We start from the raw sequence: 22828 nt of genomic DNA, 5'->3' as shown, positions 1-22828 counted from the left end.
TCAAATAAGCTCCGCGAGCGTAAAGGATGGTGCACACGCGATCCGATACTTTGGCTTAATTTTTCAATTGTGCAAACTTGTATTGTATTGAATCGTTCGTTTCAAATTTTCAAAAATCACAGAAATAATCGTTGATACTGTTGGGATTCTAGCGTAAAGATGTATGCAAGTAAGGTCCTAGACTACCTAATAAAAATGTCTCTTCGAGTGTTAATAAATTCAGTTTCATCGTATAATCTGTTTTTGGAAGATCAGTCGAATACCCGATATAATAAAGAGTACCTTAGCAATGATCTATGAAGAAGGCCCTCGTCTACGTTCAAACAGTCCATAACAAATAACGAATGGCCATTTTTTTCATTGAAATATCTATGATGGGCGAGTAAGACGATTGCTCGAGAAAAATGATCGCGCGAGCGGCTAATTCAAAGAAGAAAAGGATGCAGTTCGAGTGTCTGACCGCAACACAGCCTCGCTACTTAATCAGGCCGCGTTGTTAGTGCAGTTGGACGATTGGTCGAGCATTTGCACATATCGTCGGAAGCAGCACTCTAAAGTTACACACGCTCACGATATATACGCGCGTACGTATGCACGAGGAAGCGATCGAGCAAATCGAAAGCCGCGTGAATATGCTGTATAGCTAGCTCGTAGCGTTTATTGTCGCCCGAAGGCTCGCATGCGGCTCATGGGTGTAAAACCGCAACTATCGCCGTACGGCCACCACCGGAGACCGCGTATATTCTTCTGATGTATACATAGTTCGTTCTTATGTCACTACGACTTATCATCGACGCGAATAAGGTTCCTCATTGTGCCTCGCCGAAAAAAGTCTCAACTGTATAAGGTGTTTATTCGCGAGATGGATTTTATGTGCTTCGGAAAGAGGAGGACGGAGGAGGGAAGAGCGCGCACGAGAGCGAGAGAAAGCGAAAAAAAGCGAGAGAGAGACGCCCTAACCGGAAATAGCACCAGTCTGCGTCTAGTTTATATGCTTTCTTCTGCATCAATGTTCGTTCGGAGGCACGCGTAAAAGAGCACCTAAAACAGAGCGAGAGTAACATTGGAGGGGACTATAGCGCTCTACTAAATAAGCTCCAAATTTCCGACCGCTTCTGAACGATGGATTGGGAGAGAGAGAGAGAGAGACAGATAAAAAGGTATACAAACCTAAACGAATGCTACGAGTAAATCGCTGCTCTTTAAATCGAAGTTTTATCTTTACTTCTTTTTTTTTTGATTTTGTGCTTTAGCAACGCATCAAGGGAAGTGGCAAAATAAAACGAATTAGCAGCTAATGAGATTTACGACGTGGAAAGAGAGAGAGAGTGTACCTCTAACTTCTCTTTCGGTGCGATGCGACGGGGTTTGCAAGGGTACGTGCAATATTCTTGCTTCTAAAAAATCTATCAACTCGAGGGACAAATTAAATTTTTTCCAGCAAAAATAAAACATCATAGAGCTTAAAAATTACTCATCCTAGCAAGGAACAATATATAAATAATCTACGGTCGATTTCGCCGACCAAAAGGAAAAAAGTCGAATCGTGAAACATTTCGCTGCGCTTTATTCAGCGTGCGCGTCTGATGCTCCAAATGAGTGAGTAATACTGAATTTTTTTTCCCTCCTCTTTCGCATGCATACATGTATAGCACACATGCATACATGCTGCAAAGCGATCTCTCGAAGTATGTTTGTTCATCGGGATTGTTCGCGGAATGGAATTTTAGCATAGCGAAATCGTAAAGCATAAGATATCTAACGCTTCGGCAAAGGGCCGAGAAAAAAAACGTCTCGAGTCTGCTTCTCGCACTGCTTCTCTTTTTCGTATCCATTATTATACACACACCGACGCGGCGGCACACGCGTCGCGTGAGTTCACGCTATCATTTCTTTCTTTTTCTCTTTCTTTCTGTTCTCTCTTGCTCGTTCCCTTCCTCCATCGCTCTCTCTCTCTTGTAAAAATGCGTGAAATTCGGATAATTTGAAATACATACACACATACAAAACCTACTACAATTACATACTACTACCTATCGAGACTATAAATCCATCCACTTTTACTTATGTAGTACAATATGAAAACAGAGTATGTAATGGAGCCCCCAAGTGAAAAACTACAGTCGGATTCGTCAGAAGTTGCTGGCGTTCGTGATGCATATATATATTTGCACGAATCTTTTAGATACGTTTTGCACGCTATATTGACTTTGAGCGAAATTTGAGCTTCGAATTTATGAAGCCTTGCGCCATGATTTGAAATATGGTTTCTCATTTTTTCGAAAAAATAATGTACTTTTTGCACGTGATGCGAACTTGACAATTTCGCCCAAATTTTTCAGAATTTCTTACCTAGTTGAAAAGAAGAAGGGTAAGTGGTTGATTCAAAGCAAAAAATATCGTTTTATCAGTAATTAATTCGAACCTTTGAATTATTTCGACAAGTCTAATTTCTGAGCTACGAAGCCTGCCACACGAATTGAATAAATATTGATATATTCCTTTGGAAGGCAGTAAAGAAAAAACAGTTGGACGAATGTAAAATAAAGGTAAAAGAGTCGAGAGGTCGAAAGAGAGTAAAAAGAATTCGGAAGCAAAGCGCCTCGCTCGCTGCAAGGGTAGAGAGAGTACGATAATAGGTAAGCGCGCGGGCGGCTAGCGAGGCGCCTGTGATCCGATAAAATGCCTAATAAATAAAGGTAGCAATGGGGCGCGCTCGCGCGTAATCCTTCTGTGATGTCCGAATCCGTTGAAAGTAAAACAAATGCACGCGCGGACGCGAAAAAGAGAGACAGAGAGAAAGCGAAATAGCGAGAGCGGAGGGAAGGATTAGAGTTATAGGCGGCTTGGCGCGGCAGAAACAGGTATATTGGCGATCGGCATTCGACAAGCGCGTTTGGCAAATAACGCGTGGGCGCGCGTGCGCGTGCCTCCTACGAAACTGCACGAGGCAGAGAATCGCTGCTGCCGCCGAGTGTGTATACAAGAGCTTGCGCCTAAGAGAGAGCGAGAGAGAGAGAGCAACAAGGAGCGAATGTGACTCGTTGGCTGAAGAGGAGCGCTCAGGGTTGGCGCTCGAGCTGCGGGAATCGGCAGCCACGCATCGACTCGACGCCGCGCACACGTATCACGAGACGTGTACTGCTGCAACTATACTACCGAAGTGTAGGCGAATATTCCGAGACTAGCCGAGTGGAAGGGAGAGAGTGAGAAGCGAGCAAAAGAGAGAGAGACTCCGGGGTAGCTTCGATCCGACCGATTCGTCAGTCCAGAGTGGTTGCTCGTTGAGCGACGGTCGATCGCGAGAACTAGTAATCTCTTAGACACACGCAGGCTCGGGAGCATGTCGTCGTCGTCGTCGCCGCCGCCGCGGCTCCAGTCGCCCGTTTGGCGGCAGCTCGCCTCGCTACAACTGCCACTGCTGCTGCTGCTCTCGTCGATGCTACTGCCCGGTCGCTTGGTCGGGGCCAGTCTTCTGCTCGGTAACGAGAGCAATCCTCTGCAGCGGCGCATGGCCAGCAGTCATCAGCACTCGGCTCACACGAGAAAGTTCGGCACCGAGCGCCTGTCCCACGCCGAGGAGTTCAACCGGACCAAGGTCCTGCAGCCCGAGTACCAGATCCGGGCGACTCTCAGCCCCAACGACGTATCTCAGTGAGCCTTTTTTTCTATCGTACAAACTTGCACATTTCATTTGCCTGGCATCGACGGCTTCGTCCTGCACCCTGTATATAGCTCAAACTTGCTTCAACCCCCAGCTCGATCGCGCTAAATTGAATTCACTTATCACTCGTTAATAATCGACAATACTATTACAACACTATTATGTCGAGTCCAATTGATATAAATGAACGAATGAATGAATGAAAAAAGAATTGTTTATGTCGTCCACTTGAAATAAACTTTTTTATCACAATAGAAAAAACGATCATTGATACTTTTTAAGTATTCGAATATTGAATAATTGTATTGAGCATTTTTCATGTAGCTTTCCGAAACTTGTGTGGTATTGTGTAGCTCAAATTATAGTCTAATAACCGCAGAGTCTTGATTATAGTCTGGAAATAAATACCCAATAGATGATTGAACCAATTGCTAAACAAGAAATAAATTCAAACGTCAGAATCTAAAACTTGTATTTATTTCAAGTTTATACACTCTAGCCAGAAAAAAAAATAATTTAAGCTTGTTTTTTGTAGAATTCCATTATTTTAATCAATATTTTTCTAATAAAATGTAAAAATGGTGTAAATATTATCAACCAATCAGCATTTTTTATTTTAAATTCTTCATTTTCAAAACGATTAAAGAAAGACATAAACATAACTGACGAAGTAAGGGCATGATCACAAATAAAGGAGTAAAAGTTATTATACGAAACAATTTTGAAATTCATAATGTATTTAAAGTAATAGAAGTAAACAATTTTAATTTCAATCTTTGTTTAGTCAATACTAGCAGCCAATACTTTAATATTATTTTGTCATCATTGACAGTAAATTAACCCATCATTCATATCTTCAAAATGTGCACATCGAATTGTTGAATTTCATCTATAAATGGACAATTATATAATATACGCAATAATAGGCTCTTTTATCTGAGTCTAAACAATACTTCGATCCTTTATTTAACAAGACTATGTTTAAAGATTATACAATAACTTATCATCTATTCAGTACATTAAATAAACATTGTAAAGAAAAAAATTACTTTCAAGTTAAGTTATACTAAAAAGTTTAACCTCTTTACTTTTCCGTGAAGTAAAAAGAATATACTCAATAAAGTAAAATATTAGCTTTCGTATGAACAATAAAGAGTTAAAAATTTTAAATGAAGTTTGATAAATTATATCAAGTGTATCAAAAATTGTTGTAGGTGTTCTCTGGACTAATATGTTTAGAGTTCATGAAAAATTTTTGTTGAAAAAAAGATTAATTATAGTTAACCATGCATTAAACTCTCTAAAAAGTTGTTCATCAACTTAAGATGAGTAACGAAAAAGCTAGAGTTATTAATACAGTGAAAGAATAATAAATTTTCTCGATTTCAATTAAAAATTAGCGTGTCGTTGTCATTTAATCATAAAATGTGTTTATATTATATCGGCTCTAGACAATTTTTACTTCATTTCTAAGAAAAATTAGAAAAAATTTATCATCTTACCGACTGATTAAAATATCATTCGCGAAAGTTAATTCAGCAATGGTGCGAAATAATTGTTGCCCCGCTCGTGCGGGGACCGTGCGACGTCCGATAAACGAACGAGCGATTTTGCTTTTACACGCCACGTGACACGACAGTCTGCCTTTCTTCTGCATTCGTGCTCTTTGAAGTGCGTGTGCTGTGCTATGGGCTGTTCAGATCGCGCACAGTTACAGTCTTTTTAAATCCACCAAGATCGTCAATGCATTGCTTGCACCCGTCTTACTCTCCGATGCATCTTTTTATAATTGCCCAAAGCCTCAGGGGCAGGTCTGTACGAGCAGCCCTTTTAAAAATCGTTTGCACAATGATGCTCTGTTGATGGAAGATTGCGAGTCTGTTGTATATATATACACACACGTTTGATGGCATAGGCGCCGATTGTTTTGCTCTTTACTGTTTCAGATGCTGTGAATGGACGCTTTTTTGTTAATTTAATTTAATACTAATCTATAAATTCACGATGTACCATTTTTTCTTTTCCGTGAAGATTTTAAAATATTAAGGACAATTATCTTGGAATAATTTATAACAAGTAGTTAGGTATTTTCACTAAAAAATTTATTGATTTTTATAAAACATTATACGTTTTTTTCGTGTAAAAAGAGAACATAACATGAAAGAAATACATAATGTAACAAATAATAAACTTTTTTTAAATTAGTCTTTTGTACAAATACTCTAGATCGAACATCAGAGTTTTCAATGCAACGATTAAACATACATTTTATAAATTTATCAGATCATAATGCGCGACGGGTGTGCCATATTCATGTGAGCTTTGAGATTGGTTTTTTTGCCAAATATCTTTCTGCATGTCTTGCAAGCATAGGTATGATCATGTGTCGATTCGACATGCCTCGTAAGACTGGATCGTTTTCTATACTTTTTTTCACATAAGTCACATGAGTGAGTGATACCATAATGGACTGCCTCCAAGTGAGTTTGGAGATTACCTTTTCGTGTGAATGTCTTTTCACACACATCACATGTAGGTCTCATACCATTGTGTACGGCATTAATGTGGATTTTCAGATACCTTTTTTGTCTAAAAGACTTTCTGCAAATATCACATGCATGTGTGATACAATTATGCACTGATTCTATGTGAGATTTGAGGCTACTTTTATGTGTGAATGTCTTCTTACATATATCACATTTATGAGTAACTTTATTATGTACCGAATCGATGTGGACTCGCAGACTATTTTTCCGTGCAAAAGACTTTCCGCAAATGTCACATGCATGTGTGATACTATTATGTACCGAATCGATGTGGACTTGAAGATTATCTTTTCGTGTAAAAGTCTTTCCGCATATGTCGCATGTATATTTGATGCCTTTATGCACCGAATCGATGTGAGTTTTTAGATGAGATTTCTTTTTGAATGTTTTTCCACGTGTACCACCACAATTGTAGGTCAATTTTTCTGTCTTTCTTTGTTTTTTATTTTGCTTTTTAAGTTGGCAGTCCGAATTCATATTCAATTTGTTTGCGTCGTCGTCGCCAAATTCCTTTTTTACCTTGTCTAAAAGTTCTATTTTAATCATGTTCTGATTTGTGTAATCGTCGCCATATTTCATACGTTGCCAGTGATTTTCGGAATAAACTTCAGTTTTTTCAACTGCCAATAAATTCATGTTTTGCTTTGCGTCTACACACTCAAAATCTATTTCTAATTCATCATTAAGATTACTGTCATGATTTTTATTACATTCTTGAAGCTTGTGCAAATATAAAATATTAAGTAATGCAAAAGTTTACATCAAACATTTCTATCATAAAAATAGAATGTAATTTCTAAATCTTACCGAATATTCTGGCACAATGTGGGAGACTTGAAAATTTTTAGTATCCGCCGTTTTGTCAACTATTTTATTATCATTTCCAATAAATGACTCGTCATTGGGTTCTTTCTTCACCCTAAAAAATGGTTCCAAATAAGTATTACTACTATTTTATAAATTTTCATACTTTTATTCTCATAAAATAAAATTTACCTAACAGAAGTATTAAATCGTAAGATATCGTAAGATTCCATCTCTGTTATAATAGTACACGTTAAACTAGAGAACTAAAATTTAATAATACTGTATTTACAAATTTTGACATGAAAACTCAACCTATGTAATCATTCATCAGTCAACAACAAAAACTATTGTAGACAGAGCAATAGGAAGTACTTATTTATTTTCATGTTTGTACACATTTCTATGAATGATATATAGTCACAAAAAATTAAATCATGAAGAGTAGATGAAGAGCATCGAGAAAGGGCTAGATTAGCTTAAAACGACGACCGAATGGGAATGTACATTTGAGTCATTAGTCGGAAAACGGAATCCAAAGAGAAAGCCCGAAAGCCAGACTCTCGGCTCGTTTCTCAGTTGGACTGTCGTTAATCGACGACAGACATCACAAAAGCTTCTTTTCTCTCGCATTTATTTTTCCTTATGCATAAATAAAAAAAGGATGCAGCAACTCGTTGAGTCGGTTTCATCACCCTTAAAAGAATTAAGCTCAATTCGTTCGTCATTGTCAGCACTTCAGGCGTTACCTGTCCATCATCGCGACGCTCTTCCTTTTCCAAGAGTGTGTGTGCGCGCACGCGTGGGGCATTTTTAGCGGCCGTTTACATTGGCAGTTATATGCGTGCGTGTGCGTTAGGGCAAAAGGAAAGGAGGAAAGCGCAGTGCAGGCGCGTGTCTCGCAGCGCGTCTATATGTGTGCCGGCTACTATAGCGCAGTAGTTGTTTGCGTGCAGGAAACGATGCGCTGCGTCGCGACGCTATGCGCAATAAAGTAGCCCCTTTTTCCTCGTAGATACAGATACTCTCTTTGGCCGAGCCGAACGCGCTTATAGACTCGCCAACTGCACTCAACCGTAATAACCTCGTATAGTAGTAGTAGTAGTAGTAGTAGTAGTAGTAGTAGTAGTAGTAGTAACCATGACGCACTAAAAACGAACGATTTTCGCAGTACAAAGATATTCGGCGGGTCATTTTCGGAAATTTTAGCATCGACTTTGAAACTCTTTGAAATTTCACTGCCTCTGTCACGTCCGAGCGTTCACCTGTTACTTACACTTTATTCTCTCAATTCGCACGATTATTCAACTTTGTTCCACGGTCAAAGTCAATGGAATCGCTACCACGAAATATTGATTCGGAAACTCTTTTCCACCGGGACTCTATGAAAAGCCTGCTCGGTCTAAGTTGAATTTTCTGAGATTTCATCATAATCGTTAATGACACCGGCATTTGCATCCTCTTCGGTGAGGTATAATAACGCCGCACACGAGCTTACAGCGATGTCACGACCTTGCGAGCTCGCGTTTATCAACCCAAAGAAGCGGATTATATATCGTTGCATTATATATAGAGCGCAGGCGAGGAAAGGAAAGGCGCAGAATCGCGAATTTCCGCAACGAGCGGCGGCGCGTATGTAAGCTTGCGCGCACCAGAATTAGCAGCATCGACGCGGCCTACACGGGGTTTTGCGCTGCAACGAGACTCGCACACATTGTGTCGGGCTTCTGCTAATTTTACAATGACAAGCCGATATAAAGACGACGACGTCGACGGCTTGTGCAAGCCGCTACACTGTTCCTTCTCTTCTTCCTCCTTTACTTCTTCCTCTCTCTTTCTCTCTCTCTTTCGCTTCACGAATTTCTCTTAGTCTGACTGTCTGGATGTCTGTCTGACTGACTGACTGACTGATTAACTGACTGACTCGCAGCTGTGGGGTAAGCGGAAAAATAGAGTAAACATTATATAGCTGATATTTACAGTATCGGTGTAAACGACTTGCGCTTCCGATTGGCAGCCACAGAGGACAAAAGCTCGGGTGCAGTTGCAAGTGCAGCTTTTTCAGCCTTCGAACGAGGGCCGTAAATTCTCAATCATCGCGCAAAAGAATGACGCTCGCGTACAAACGTTCTCTTGGCCCGTGTGTTGTTGTATTTATAGCGGCACACGGAGAGAGGAGCGCGGAGAACTCGACGAGCTAACTCGATTTGCATCTGTTTTGATTTTTTTCCCCCCGGCTCGTTGCCGTCGCACCACGCGCTCATCTCGACCTCGGTATAGTGCATGTATGGTGTGTGCACGCGCGCGCTTATTTCCCATGCGCACATGTGCACGCGCGTGCGCTTCGATTTACGGCTATTATATATATATGGTAAGCCTGTGCAGCTTCGGCTCAGAGACCTGCTACTCTTTTGGGATCGTCGAATGACCTCAATCCAACTTGTTTTTTTTTTTTTTTTTGTTTTCATTTACATCCCAACACATTGCATTAATGATAAACGCGTAATCTTGGAAATCCCAATTTCAGTATTGTCAATGAATTACCTTTTTTCCTGATCGAATTTGGCAGTTGTCAACGTTCATCACATTTCTTTCCTCTTTATTTGAATTACTCTGGTAGCAATAATAAAGTATCGATTTACGAGCAGAAATATTTTCCAAAGTGTAGGTGAACCAGTGAATTACGTGATAAAAGTACGAAAAAATTCGTGAGAAAAGAAATAACGATTCGCAGCTTGCGCGGCGGTATCGAGCAAGCAAGCGAGCAAAAAAAACGTGACGTCGAAATGCTCATGTAAATTATCTAATTAAATTTACATTGCTTCTGCAATTGATGTCCTCGACAAGTGCGTATATGAGCAAAAGTTAATTCATAATAATGATGCGTATACGGACGTGAATGGGCCCTGCGCACTGACATTTGCGGGCACCGGCGCGTACCCATATAGGTAAATTAATGCAAATCGTGCATATCACGTCACTCGTCAAATTGTCTTTTGATTTCTCAATGATAATATATATAAAGGCGTTTTTGTGCTCTGCGAAAAATGCCAAAAAACACATAATGGCACATAATTTATGCAAATAACGATTTAATAAGGTGAAATTATAAGCTGTTACACCGCGCGCGCGATGACCCTCTGAGATATATAGGATTAATCGGTGAAGTAACCTGCAGGTAAACGCGTCCTCGCGCGCAACAGGTTATATGTATATATTCGTGTGAGATCGAACGGCTCCAAATTGCAGCACAGCTCTGTGGTCCGTAAGCACACCGTTAAAAATATTTACATTAAAATTAATGTAAAAGAGGATAAATGAAATATTTGTAACTTCAATTTTAAAGTAGACAGATAATTTAAAAAAATCATTTTTACGTGTTCTACTTATACAACTATATTAACATCGCTGATTGCAGGGTTTCAAATCAAAGTACACGCCATCTATCGGTGCAAACTAACTCTAATTATGATCGAATTTTCATAACTCATTTTAGTATCGTAATTCATTTTAGTAGAGAATCAAATCTTATATTCGTTAATTTTTATATTAAAAATATTGGACTCAATGTAACGCAATTTAATATCTGTTTCTTTGGTAAAAACGTATAATGCCACATGAAATCAGCATTCAATTTAAGATTTTTTTGTAACAAAGCTGTCAAAAATCAAGTGTAAATAAACATTTTGTTTGTTTCGACTAGGAAAGATGAGTTTTGCTCTAGTGCGCATAGTGATATAACAGCTCTGGCGTGCGTTTCAAAGTTCGTTATTGAAAACTACGCAGCGGAAAAAGAATTTCGAATCACGATGTACTTCGGTGTCGTGACACACCACACCATACGGCATAGTGCAGTTTTGAGTTACAAAAAAGTTGAGTTGGAAATTTCGATTCGCGTTTAGACTAACTCTAACGGCGCCGTGACAAAAACGTGCAGTTGCGTGCCTATTTGGCTCTAATTACTGAGGAAAAAACAGGAGAATTTTGCAGGCACAAGTTGGTTTTTTACAGCTCATAAACGACTCTTTTTGTGCACAGCAAGCAGCAGCAGCAGCTCATCGATGGCAGGGTCGCGAAAACAGGAAAATACGCGCGTAAAGTAGCCTGGACTCGCTGCGAAGAAGATCAGCTCCCGAGAGCTCTTCTTTCCACGATCGAGGCGAATCGCGTCGCGCGAGACTTTTTTACTTGGCTCGACGATCGAGGCAATGCCGCGCTCGGCGCAAGTATGCTGCTCTTTACTGCTGAAAGGGCTCGTTACGAGCTCGAGCTCGGCTATCCGCGCTGCATCACAAATCGGCGCGATTCGAACTGGAGAGCTTTTGTCATACGGAGCGCGATGTAATCAACGTCCGAATCGCAGGCCAAATTTTCCAACGTGGCTTTTTCAAATTTCCACGCACGAGCGGGGCTCGTCGCAGCCGCTATCGGCCTCGATAAACGGTGACTGCCGTGTGTATACGAGTGCGTGTCTTGCGTCGGTCATACACAAGCACACACGCACACACTCGGATACACATGCGCTGCAGTACGGGGCACATATAATGAGGCGTGAGTGCAGTCGCAGATGACAAATGACTCTACGTGCTCGCGCTCTTTTAATGGGCCCGCGAACGGTAAAAGTTTCTTGCTCGTGCGCGCGTCCACCTCGCGAAGGAATCGAATCTGCGCCGATCGGGCTCCGAACTCACACGCGACTACCTGTGCGCGCACAGTTTGCGGCTACGCGTACTCAGCGACGCTCACGGATTATACATACATATGGTATTATATATATATAGCTGCAGCTGCGGCCTCGCGCTTCTTTGAAATCATGCAAGAAAGAGAAAAAACTTATGTGCCATACGATAATATTATACAGCCGACTATAAATAACATGTAAGTTGAATTTATTTTCTCTCAAAGCATGTCGCGGCCTAAAAAATTGCTCAATATGTAAACTATATACGCGCGCGGACTCCAGTAGTATTACGCGCGTACGCATATATACACTGCTGCGCGTATACGCCTGCATATGATGATGTATATATATGCACGTATTAATTACATCCTTGTAAAACTCGCTTCGGACCGTTACATACGTATATAATACACATTTATACCGCCGTGGTGTACGCGTATGCGAGCGCACTTTTACACCGTGTTTTTTTTCCGAGTTTAAGCTATTTGTCGATGTGCTTACCAAAAAGGAGAATATAGGTAGAAGATCGCGCATGCGTCGTAAACGATTTAGTAGCAAAAACAATGAGCGTTTGGCAAAGCTGGAGAGGAAAAAAATTATGACTCATTGTACTCGAATAGGCATAAAGACGTAAAACCTCATTAAATTGAGGCAAGTACGAGCTTTTTATTCATGCCTCGAGTAAACGAGTCCAAAAACGTGAGAAGAAAAGGCTTTGCCTCGCGAGATCCGAATACGACGTCAGTCTTGGTCGATATCTACATGCGCACTCGAGCTGCGATATCTAGCTAACCGAGGGGATGAGTGTCAAGTGCGATGTACATGCTGTATAATAGAAATTCCGCGCGAGCTCATATGAATGCGCGAGGCGCGCGCGATACATCTACGCGACGGAATTTGAACTTGCTCCCCGGATGCGCAGAAAAACGCTTGCGTTATACTGGAAAATCAGGATTCCCTCGCCCGGTTGATTCGAATAATAAAATAGCATCGGCAGCGGCATTTTATATACATACATATACATCCTTGAAAAAGAGCTATCATAATACTGCACTCGGGGCTATATCATACACCATGTAACGTAATAGTTGAAAGAAAATTTGAAAAATTTGAATCTATTCATCCCTGAGCTCGGTTGAATAGTAATATCATACTGGATGCAGCTGAATTCGTTGTAGGTTCTATTACCTAGGGCCGCACGAGTCAGGATCGCCGCCGACGCTACTGGTCAGCCCGTGCAGCGGACCGATCTCTTGGAGCGTCAGCTATGTCGGACCTCCCGACGCCGATCAGCACGCGGAAGGCTGTGAGTATGCATTGTAATTTTTATTTACATATACAAATTGAGACAAGTCCATCGATCCACGTGTATTTGCCTTGACTCGTCGCGAAGCCTCCGCTAATAGAGACTTTGACTTCCACAAGCTTCCTGTTCCTGCGCTGCGCATCTCGCTCGGCCTTCGGTACGATAGTCGTCTCTGTGAGTGCGACAGCTCCTGCTCGCCTCGGTCGTTGGTGCTTGCACGCGCCTTCGCACTCGCGCACTCGTCTCTATCCGCCTCTCTATACGTTCCTCTTTCCTTTCGCATTCGTAGCTCGTTGTCAAAGTAGCGGTCACACATCGGCAGCTGCAAACTATTTGGCGCGCGACTCTCGTCTAGACTGCACAGTAGTGCACTGAGAAAAAAGTATATCTTTTGCTCAGAAAAACTATTTCTGCTGTGACAGCAGAAACGAGTTCACTTGCGACAAGTGCAATTTCTCCTTGTAATAGGGAGAATCGTCACTGGCCAATGAGCAGTTTTGAACGCGTCACTTCCCCATTAATATGATGCACCTAAACGCGATCACCAACTCACACATATACACACATTCACAAACGAGTGCGAGAAGCGGGCCGTAGCACTGCTGTTAGTGCGAGTCGGCATGGCATGTTTTCAAACCGAGATCTAAACTCGGCAACATCGAACTCAAACTCGGATGATTGTATTAACGAAAACACACTGTAGTCTGCAACACGCCGCACACACTAACATAAACACACTGAGGTGTGCAGCTCGCCACCCAAGGGACGCTTACTTGTTTACAGCAACGTTAAAAATTCGAACGACCGTTACAACGTTGCGAACGTTGGCGAGCATAGGGTTCGATTGTCACACACTGTAACGCACTGTACAGTCACACAGTGCAAGCGAGCAGTTACGATGGACATCTCACTGCACGATGTTAGATTCCAATGCTGCGGCAATTTGGCTATCCAGCGGACGCGGGTATTGATTCGTGTGTGTAGGGTTGTTAGTCGTAGTGGGTATGTCTGCTCGCTTGCAGTGTGTGACCAGTGACTGTGCAGTGCGTTACAGTGTGTGACAATCGAGCTCAACGTTGTAACGGTCATTCGAATCTTCGATGTTATTGTGAAAAAGTTACCGTTTCATGGCCGTTGGGCGGCGAGCTGCAGACCTTAGTGTGTTTATGTTAGTGTGTGCGGCGTGTTGCAGACTACAGTGTGTTTTCGTTAATACAATCATCCGAGTTTGAGTTCGATGTTGCCGAGTTTAGATCTCGGTTTGAAAACATGCCATGCCGACTCGCACTAACAGCAGTGCTACGGCCCGCTTCTCGCACTCGTTTGTGAATGTGTGTATATGTGTGAGTTGGTGATCGCGTTTAGGTGCATCATATTAATGGGGAAGTGACGCGTTCAAAACTGCTCATTGGCCAGTGACGATTCTCCCTATTACAAGGAGAAATTGCACTTGTCGCAAGTGAACTCGTTTCTGCTGTCACAGCAGAAATAGTTTTTCTGAGCAAAAGATATACTTTTTTCTCAGTGTGCTGGTGCGCCCTTTGCCCGATCGCAAAGCCCACGATGCGCGCTGCACGAGTTGCGAGCGAGGCGAGAGAGCAGCGTGACGGAATTAGCACGCGGCTAAAGTTCGCTACAACTACTACTACTACTACTACTACTACTACTACTACTACTACTACTACTACTACTACTACTACTACTACTACTACTACTACTACTACTCGTCGTCGTGTCTCTCTCTCTCGCATGCTCATCTCGCGGTGCCGCTCGGCGAGCATCCGGAGAGGAGTGCGCTATGCGAAGAGCCCTGCGGAGCAATTCCTCGTGTGTGCCGCTTCGGGTTTGAGAGGCCCACCTTCGCGCTGCTTCTCCTATGGTCCGCGCTCGTTTTGTACTTCTCGGCCGGCGCCTTTTTCGATGCTTTTATTCGACCGTGCCTGCATAGCTTCACTTTCTCTCGGCAGCTCTCGCTGCAGTACAACGCTCTTCGCTAAAACTGCTCTCTTTTTATGCGCGCCGCTTCTCGTCGACACTTTTCTAAAGCTCGATATTTCTTTGCCGTCGCGTGCCCGAGCTGCAGCCTAGCACTGCGCACGAGTCGCTTTTTATTTCTCTGCACTGCTGCTGCTGCTGCTGCTGCTGCCTTTAACGCGCTCGGCACTTGCATGCCTACCGTACTCTATACACTCCTCCGAAATACGTTCGACCCGAAAATAAACATTTTGCCCGCAGACCGTCTCGTAATGAAAAGAGAATGATATTCGACGTCGAGCGCATTATGTACCCGCGCGCGCCCTAACGGCACCTGATTATTTTTAAGTCGCTAACTAGACATCGCGATGGCAGCACATCCAATCAACTTAGCCAATCGTTTCACCGTGACTAAGATGCTCCATTATTTTTTTATTGATAATCGATTAAAAACCCGTTGGCCCTTTGACAACAGCGCAGCAGCAGCAGTCACACTGGCCGGTCAATCAGCTCGTGCCGAGTCTGCCGCTCTTCAAGTACGAGGGCGCGGAGACGCGCAACTTCACCATACCCGCGGCCGTGACCAATCTCTACCTCATCGAGATGCAGCCCATCAGCTCGCCCGACTTCGTCGACGTACGGACGAGGGCGCCCAACACGGTCCTCATGTACGCCACCTCGGACGCGCTCGGACATCTGCCCAGCAGCCTCATAACTCCGACCCGGAGCAAGAGGCACCAGCCGCTGCTCGAGTTCCAGCAGAAGTGGAGCAGGCGCCGACTCATCGTTTCTTGGAATAAAAAGTATGCAATTTGACGATATTTAGACTTGATACTAGTTTTTTACAACTTGCATACAATATTTTTTAAAACAAAATCCTAAAATAAGAGACAAAGTTGCAATTTTTTAATACAAGTCCTGTAAAAATACGTATTGTGCTTTGTATGTGATTTGTATTATCATTCACTAGGTGGTCCACACTGAAAAAATTTTGCACTGAATTCGTGTTCACCTGTGGTCTTTTATTGATATCACACTATAGTGTCTTAACTTTATATTCACCAGTTAACTTGAAGAAAGTTCACGGCTACTGTGACAGGAATTTAGGTTCACGGTGAACGCGATTATCAAGCACTTCATGTTGTCGGGGCGATTGGACTCTATTGGACTATAACTTGTAAAAAGTTCACGACGATGGTGTCAGGGATTTAGGTTCACGGTGAACGCGATTATCAAGCACTTTTTGTTGTCGATTCGACGATTGGACTATATTTAAGTAAAATCTTACATAAACGAGCCTATTTTCTTTATAATATTCGAAAATATTGTAAAAACTTTGTTATTTAAAAAAAAAAGATTTATAAAATATTGCAGTAAAATAGTCGTGATTTATTGTACTTATCAATATTATTTACAAAGGTAACAAAAATATCGCTTATCAGTTATGCCTAGTAAAAACATCATTATTATTAACTAGTTCAACAAATAACAATGGTGAAGTTTTGGTTAGTGATTGAACCTCTACATAAGTGTGGCGATTTGTTTCAATGACTTCATAAGCATGAATATGTGTATCAAATGATAGTTTCTAATAAGTTTACACGGAAAAAAATTAATTTATCCGTTTTGTATACGTATATATGTTATAGCCAGCCAGCTAATAAATAGTTCCATGCGTAGCCGCGTAATTGATTTCAAGCGTTGGCTTTACGGTGGTTCTGACATGTGCATTGTCGATATCGCAATATGCCGTCACGCGTGAAGCCAAATTCTTGTCACAGTGACAAATGATTCCCTTCAAAATATTAGTATACTGTTTTCTGTTCACTGTGTCATAAATAGTTGTTCATTTGATGAATATAAGATACATTCACGCTGTAGAGATCTATTATTCAGTGCAAAATTTTTTCAGTGCAACCTTAGTGGAAAAATTTTTACGATTTGCACAAAGTATAACGTCAAAAATGTATAATTTGATATAATATCAAAATTGATTTTGAACAAGCAGTATCTTTTTCCATAACAGATGTAGTAATAAAAAAAAACTCTATATTTACGTAGAATCAAATCACATAAGAGGAATACGTAACATGATTCTAAAATGAACATTTTTTAATCAGTCATTGACAAAATACACAAGATAATGTGTTTCAGTTTTTAATACAATCGAACATACATTTTATAGATTTATTGGATCATAATGCACGAGGGGTGTGCCATATTCATGTGAGCTTTGAGATTGGTTTTTTGGCCAAATATCTTTCCGCATGTCTTGCAAGCATAGGTATGATCATGTGTCGATTCGACATGCCTCGTAAGACTGGATCGTTTTCTATACTTTTTTTCACATAAGTCACATGAGTGAGTGATACCGTAATGGACTGCTTTCAAGTGAGTTTGGAGATTACCTTTTCGTGTGAATGTCTTTTCACACACATCACATGTAGGTCTCATACCATTGTGTACGGCATCAATGTGGATTTTCAGATACCTTTTTTGTCTAAAAGACTTTCCGCAAATATCACATGCATACTTAATACCTTTATGGATCGTATCAATGTGTCTTTTGAGGCTACTTTTTTGTGTGAATGTCTTCTTACATGTATCACATGTATGTCTGTTATCGTTGTGCACCTCATCGATGTGCGATTTGAGATGACCTTTTTTAGTAAAAGACTTTCCGCAAATATCACATGCATGTGTGATACCATTATGTACCGAATCGATGTGAATTTGGAGACTCCCTTTTTGTGTGAATGTCTTCGTGCATATAATACATGCATAAGTAATTTTATTATGCACAGAAACGACGTGAGTTTTTAGATGAGATTTCTTTTTGAATGTTTTTCCACATGTACCACAGTTGTAGGTCAATTTTTCTGTCTTTCTTCGTTTTTTATTTTGCTTTTGAAGTTCGCAGTCCGAATTCATTTTCAATTCGTTTGCGTCGTCGTCGTCGCCAAATTCCTTTTTTACCTTGTCTAAAAGTTCTATTTTAATCATGTTTTGATTTCTGTAATCATCGCCATATTTCATACATTGCCAGTGATTGTCGGAATAAACTTCAGTTTTTTCAACTGCCAATAAATTCATGTTGTGCTTCGCGTCTACACACTCGAAATCTATTTCTAACTCATCGTTAAGATTACTGTCATGATTTTTATTACATTCTTGACGCTTCTGTAAATATTAAATACTAAGTAATGCAAAAGTTTACATCAAACATTTCTATCATACAAATAGAATGTAATTTCTACATCTTACCGAATATTCTAGCACAATGTGGGAGACTTGAAAATTTTTAACATCGAGCATCTTGTCAATTGAAGTTTTATGATTTTTGATCAGAGAATCGTCACAAGGTTCCAATTTTACTCTGAAATAAGTCCAACCAAATTAATTTTCCGATGTAAAGATATTTCTATACTTTTAAATTGCATATATATTAATTACTTGACAGCCCATTGAAATTTTCCATTCGATTCCATTTTTTTCACTTGAAATATTACTAATGATAAACCTCTCTGCAATAATATTGAGTATCGAATGAACTCTCTTTCCGCTGGCTTTCGGCGGCTATATAAACAAACCATATTATTATTGTTGAGATAATGTGTGTTTCTCTTACACGACGGCCGCTGAATAGAAACTTTTAACGATATTTTGTAATCATGATATTGAAATTCAACAGACTCAATATAAACGTAGAAGCCCTAAATTATTTTGTATTCACGGAGAATATAACATTATTAATCTGCCTAACAAGCAATATTTATATTTCTATAATTGATATTTTCTGGAAAAGAATTTTTTAAAATAAAATAACTTTCTACTGTTTGTGAAGTTTGCTGAGAGTATAGAGTAGAAGATAGTCGAGTTTATTTGATTAAGAACTCAAAAAAGATAGTGACGAAAAAAAACCAAGTATCAAATACTACCTATCTTAAAACAAGAAATAAAGGAAACTATATGTCATGCAATGTTTATTAGGCTTTGAAATATTTAGGACTCTCAGCTTTATTAGCTTTAGTTCAGCAAGAGAACTTTTCAGTATAGTTTTAGTACATATGGACGGACAGTGATGTGAAATAATTGCGAATAGCTCTAATCACGTATAGAAAACGAACACCATTTCACAAAAAAGCTTTGGTACAAATAATGATATTATGAGGGTATTCAAATTTTTTAGAGAATCGATACTTCCACGTATGTCACACGTGTCCGTCAAAGGCCTAGTAATATCTTAAAATTAACGAAGAATATGATCATAAAATATTATTTCTTCATTTAGTTATTTCTGAATAAGATACCAAGAGCCGAGTTTTGAGGAAATAGATGATTTTTCAATTTTAATTGCGGACTTATATCTGCAATTACTCAGATTCCATTCTACCTTTCAGTATAAGTATTTTCATACACGATCGAGCTTTGAAACATTTCAACGCCGTGAAATGTATAAAATTAATAATGGAACACACGCGAATGAAATTTGTATCGAATGGACATCGAATCTTCATCTGTTTGAATCGAAGTTCTCGTGAAGCTTCAATGATCGAATCACTCACCACATCCATTTACTTGTTATCTAAGACATTAACTCGCAAACCTACGCAGCGATCGCCTAGACCGGTACTAAGCGCGGATCGTGGCAGTTCTTCTGCATGCGGGACCTCGAATGCGCCTGTTGGTACTCGCTCGATCCTATAATACGCATATATTATATGACTGAGCACAAAATCGCCTGCCAGACGGACAAAAGCGAACTTGAAGCTACGGACTCTAGTGACGTCAGTCGCCCCCGCGGCTTCGATAAGCGAGTTCGCGCGTGTACATATGCGTATGCTAAGCGAAGAACGCGAGGGCTCGCCCTCCGCGCAAAAGCAACACGTTCTCACGCATCGGGCCCCCGTCTATACACGTGCGCATATACACCTATACACGTATAATAACGTTGCTCTTGGTTTTTTTCTTCTCGCTTTTTTTGGTTCGCCAACTGCAGCCAAATCGAGCCAGCCTCGTCGTCGAGCAGCTACTTGCTGGCCGTGACGACGTCGGGTCACCTCCATCCGCCGACGCTCTGCACCGCCGAGAACATCCTGAAGAAGCACCCGTGCCCGAGCAGCGACCGGCTCCAGGCCCAGGACGCGGCCCACCGACCCGAGCCCGAGGGACTGCACTGCGTGCCCCGCAACAGGATCACCCTCAAAGGCGTCAAGTACAACACGACCTACTACTTCACGCTCTACATTGTAATTGCGCATGGATTAACTAGGCAACAAGTAGCGTACGAGTGCTAATATTTAAACAAAAACCTATTCCTTTTGCAGATGAACACTCACAATAACGTATCCAGCCGCGTGGCCATGGATTCGTTCAGATTCGAGAGAAAACCACCGATAATCCTGCAGAGCGGTCGACACGCGATAATCGACTTGGCCAAGAGCGACGGATTCGCCTTGTTCCGTTACAGGCCGAGGGACAACGCGACCACCTTATTCGATATTCTGGCTTGCGGCGTCTGCTCGATCAAAATGAAAATTCGCGGCCCGGGATACTGCTTGGTACGCACGAGTTTTTCATAGACTTTATTCGACCTTTCGTCATGATGAACGAGGAACACCGGAATGTCAAAGTTTTTTATTTTTAACAGGAGGAGCAAATAAGCGGCGAGTTCAGAGTAAGAACTCCAGCACTTCCGGCGGGAAAGAGGTTCAGCATTCAACTCGCAGCGTCTCAGTTGGACCTGTCGAAAGCCAAAACGTCCAAAGTCAAGATTTTGGCTATTGACAACGAGGCTGTACCCTTCAACGATGTAAGTTTTTCAATCTTTAATCGAAATAGCAATCGCGAGCTTTTTCATGATTTTTCACTTTGTTGAACTTTGTTTGCTATACACAAACGATCGAGGCCAAATATTTTTCTCCGTAAATAAAATTGAAAAACTAAGCTGGTGTCTTTGATTGCAGTACATATTGCAGAATTCAGCTGCCTCGTCACTGGGTGGTGGTAATCAGTGGGAGTACAGATCTTTGCGCAAGTGCCGGGCAAAGTCAGCCTCTTGGTGCGCGTCGCACCAACGCCAACACCCGTCGCAAGCTTACGGCGATCGCAGAAGAACGACAGACCCGACCCACTCTTTCATAAGGCCCTGCCCTGCGTCTTTGGTTTAAAAAAAGAGCATCGTCTCTCGAGCCAATTGCTACGTCACGATCACTTTATACGTCGAAAAATAATATAATTCTATTATGGCCGCGGATCGTTTTGAGTTTTGTTTGGCTGAGGCACTTGCGTATGCCAACGATCCGAGCGATTCGACGCTCGAAGAAAAAAGACAAACAAAAACACAAAACAAAAATACTCGGTCAACGTGCAGAGCGTCGCTTATTCTGCCGGTATAGTTGATTCGAACTCCAACCAAGTCACACCACTAAATAGATTCGTTTATCGTACGTGCGATTGTCGTTGCTCGATTGATAAACTTACGTATTTCTAAAAGCACGCCTCATTGGTTTTATTAGGTTCAACAAATTTTCTAAAAATAAGTTAAATGTTGACAAAGTGTTCCGAGTTGATTATACCTGCTTGCCATTCGTCATTTCAGCCTCTCTAGTTATTCAATACGTTGAGATGCTATACAGTGATAGATAATACATGCATGGTGCGTGAAAAAATAACTACTGATTATGTAGCTTTTTGCAAATTCCCGAGTCAAAACACGCGTTTTAGAATTATGTCGCCGTAGAGAGATTTATTTGTCTACTTTGTTATATCTATGCATGTACACATTTATGCATATATTTCTTAATAATAATAGACATTACAATATATTTAATTCTGCGCAATTTCTCAATTAATCAATCTGATATGGATCATAAAATTAATATAGAAAAGATTTATGAGTTTGACATTGTTTAAAAATGTTTCATACATGATTTGAGCTTTCAACTACAGAAAAAGGTATTTTAACTTATTATCATCCGTATTTTAAACTTTTTAGTGTAGAAGGCGCAGATAGAGTAAATAAAAAATGAAATGCAACAAGTATTTAGCTTAAGGATTATTTAATTAAAAATAAATTACTCAATAAATAATAATTTCTTACCTTTTATCAGTGTACTTGTCATGCACACTTGATAATAAGAAAGGTAAAATAATTTCTCTCCTTGGATCATAGGATCCATAGGATAGAACAGTAAATAAAATTTAAATTCTTAGACTACAAAATCTGGTTGACTCAAATTTTTGGATTTTAACAAGTTATTATTAAGACAGACGAATTTTGAACATTGATCCATTTGTAAATAAATTGATTCACTGTCTTCAAGACATGAGTTTTATACATGAATTTTGTGCTGTGGCAATTTAAGCTTCAACAAAATCCTAACGACAAGATTAATTTTTCACCGCACCAATCTTTGCGTAAAAATTGAATTTGAAATTGTAATTTAATAATATATAGTACAATGTATGAGCACTGCTAAAAATTACCTATAATATATACTTAAATATTTTCTTCTTAGCAATGTTAATTTTAATGCAAATAAAATTACACTTTTGTACTTCAATTTTAATTGTAATGTAAAACCTATATTTAAATCGCTGGTTTATCTATCTCAATAAAGAGAGCAATTTTATATTCATTGTGTTATGTTTGATCATAATATCTTACCTTTCTAAAAACGATGTATTCATTTTAAAAAAAACATAATATGGATTTAACATAAGCTCATTCTTAATAATAATAATGATAATATTCAGCATTCTTATCAGAATGTAATTTTTCAATTTATATTTGATTTAAAGCTCATTTTTATAATAATATAACATTGTTGTCTTTGTTCATTTTAGACGTT

General features: G+C 40.4%; 2 protein-coding genes across 2 annotated transcripts; one reads left to right on the top strand and one right to left on the bottom strand.

The window, feature by feature from the left end:
- Window positions 1-3200: 3200 nt before the first annotated feature.
- Window positions 3201-22438, top strand: LOC106651044. The gene is made up of 7 exons (XM_014369377.2): window positions 3201-3654; window positions 12874-13001; window positions 15451-15778; window positions 19975-20224; window positions 20303-20536; window positions 20626-20787; window positions 20942-22438. Exons 1-7 carry the CDS (start codon window positions 3344-3346, stop codon window positions 21143-21145), a joined length of 1617 nt encoding a protein of 538 aa, XP_014224863.2. The 5' UTR covers window positions 3201-3343; the 3' UTR covers window positions 21146-22438.
- LOC111694169 (zinc finger protein 182-like) lies at window positions 5920-7305 on the bottom strand. The gene is made up of 3 exons (XM_023461178.1): window positions 7207-7305; window positions 7018-7129; window positions 5920-6930 (listed from the first exon to the last, which is right to left on the bottom strand). The coding sequence occupies exons 1-3, from the start codon at window positions 7245-7247 to the stop codon at window positions 5944-5946; spliced, it is 1140 nt and encodes a 379-aa protein (XP_023316946.1). The 5' UTR covers window positions 7248-7305; the 3' UTR covers window positions 5920-5943.
- Window positions 22439-22828: the final 390 nt, after the last annotated feature.

This window comes from Trichogramma pretiosum, unplaced genomic scaffold (assembly GCF_000599845.2).
Source record: "Trichogramma pretiosum strain Unisexual culture from Peru unplaced genomic scaffold, Tpre_2.0 scaffold36, whole genome shotgun sequence".
Classification (NCBI taxonomy): Eukaryota; Metazoa; Arthropoda; class Insecta; order Hymenoptera; family Trichogrammatidae; genus Trichogramma; species Trichogramma pretiosum.
Note: the sequence above shows the minus strand (reverse complement) of the source record. Positions and strands in the feature narration are given on the sequence as shown.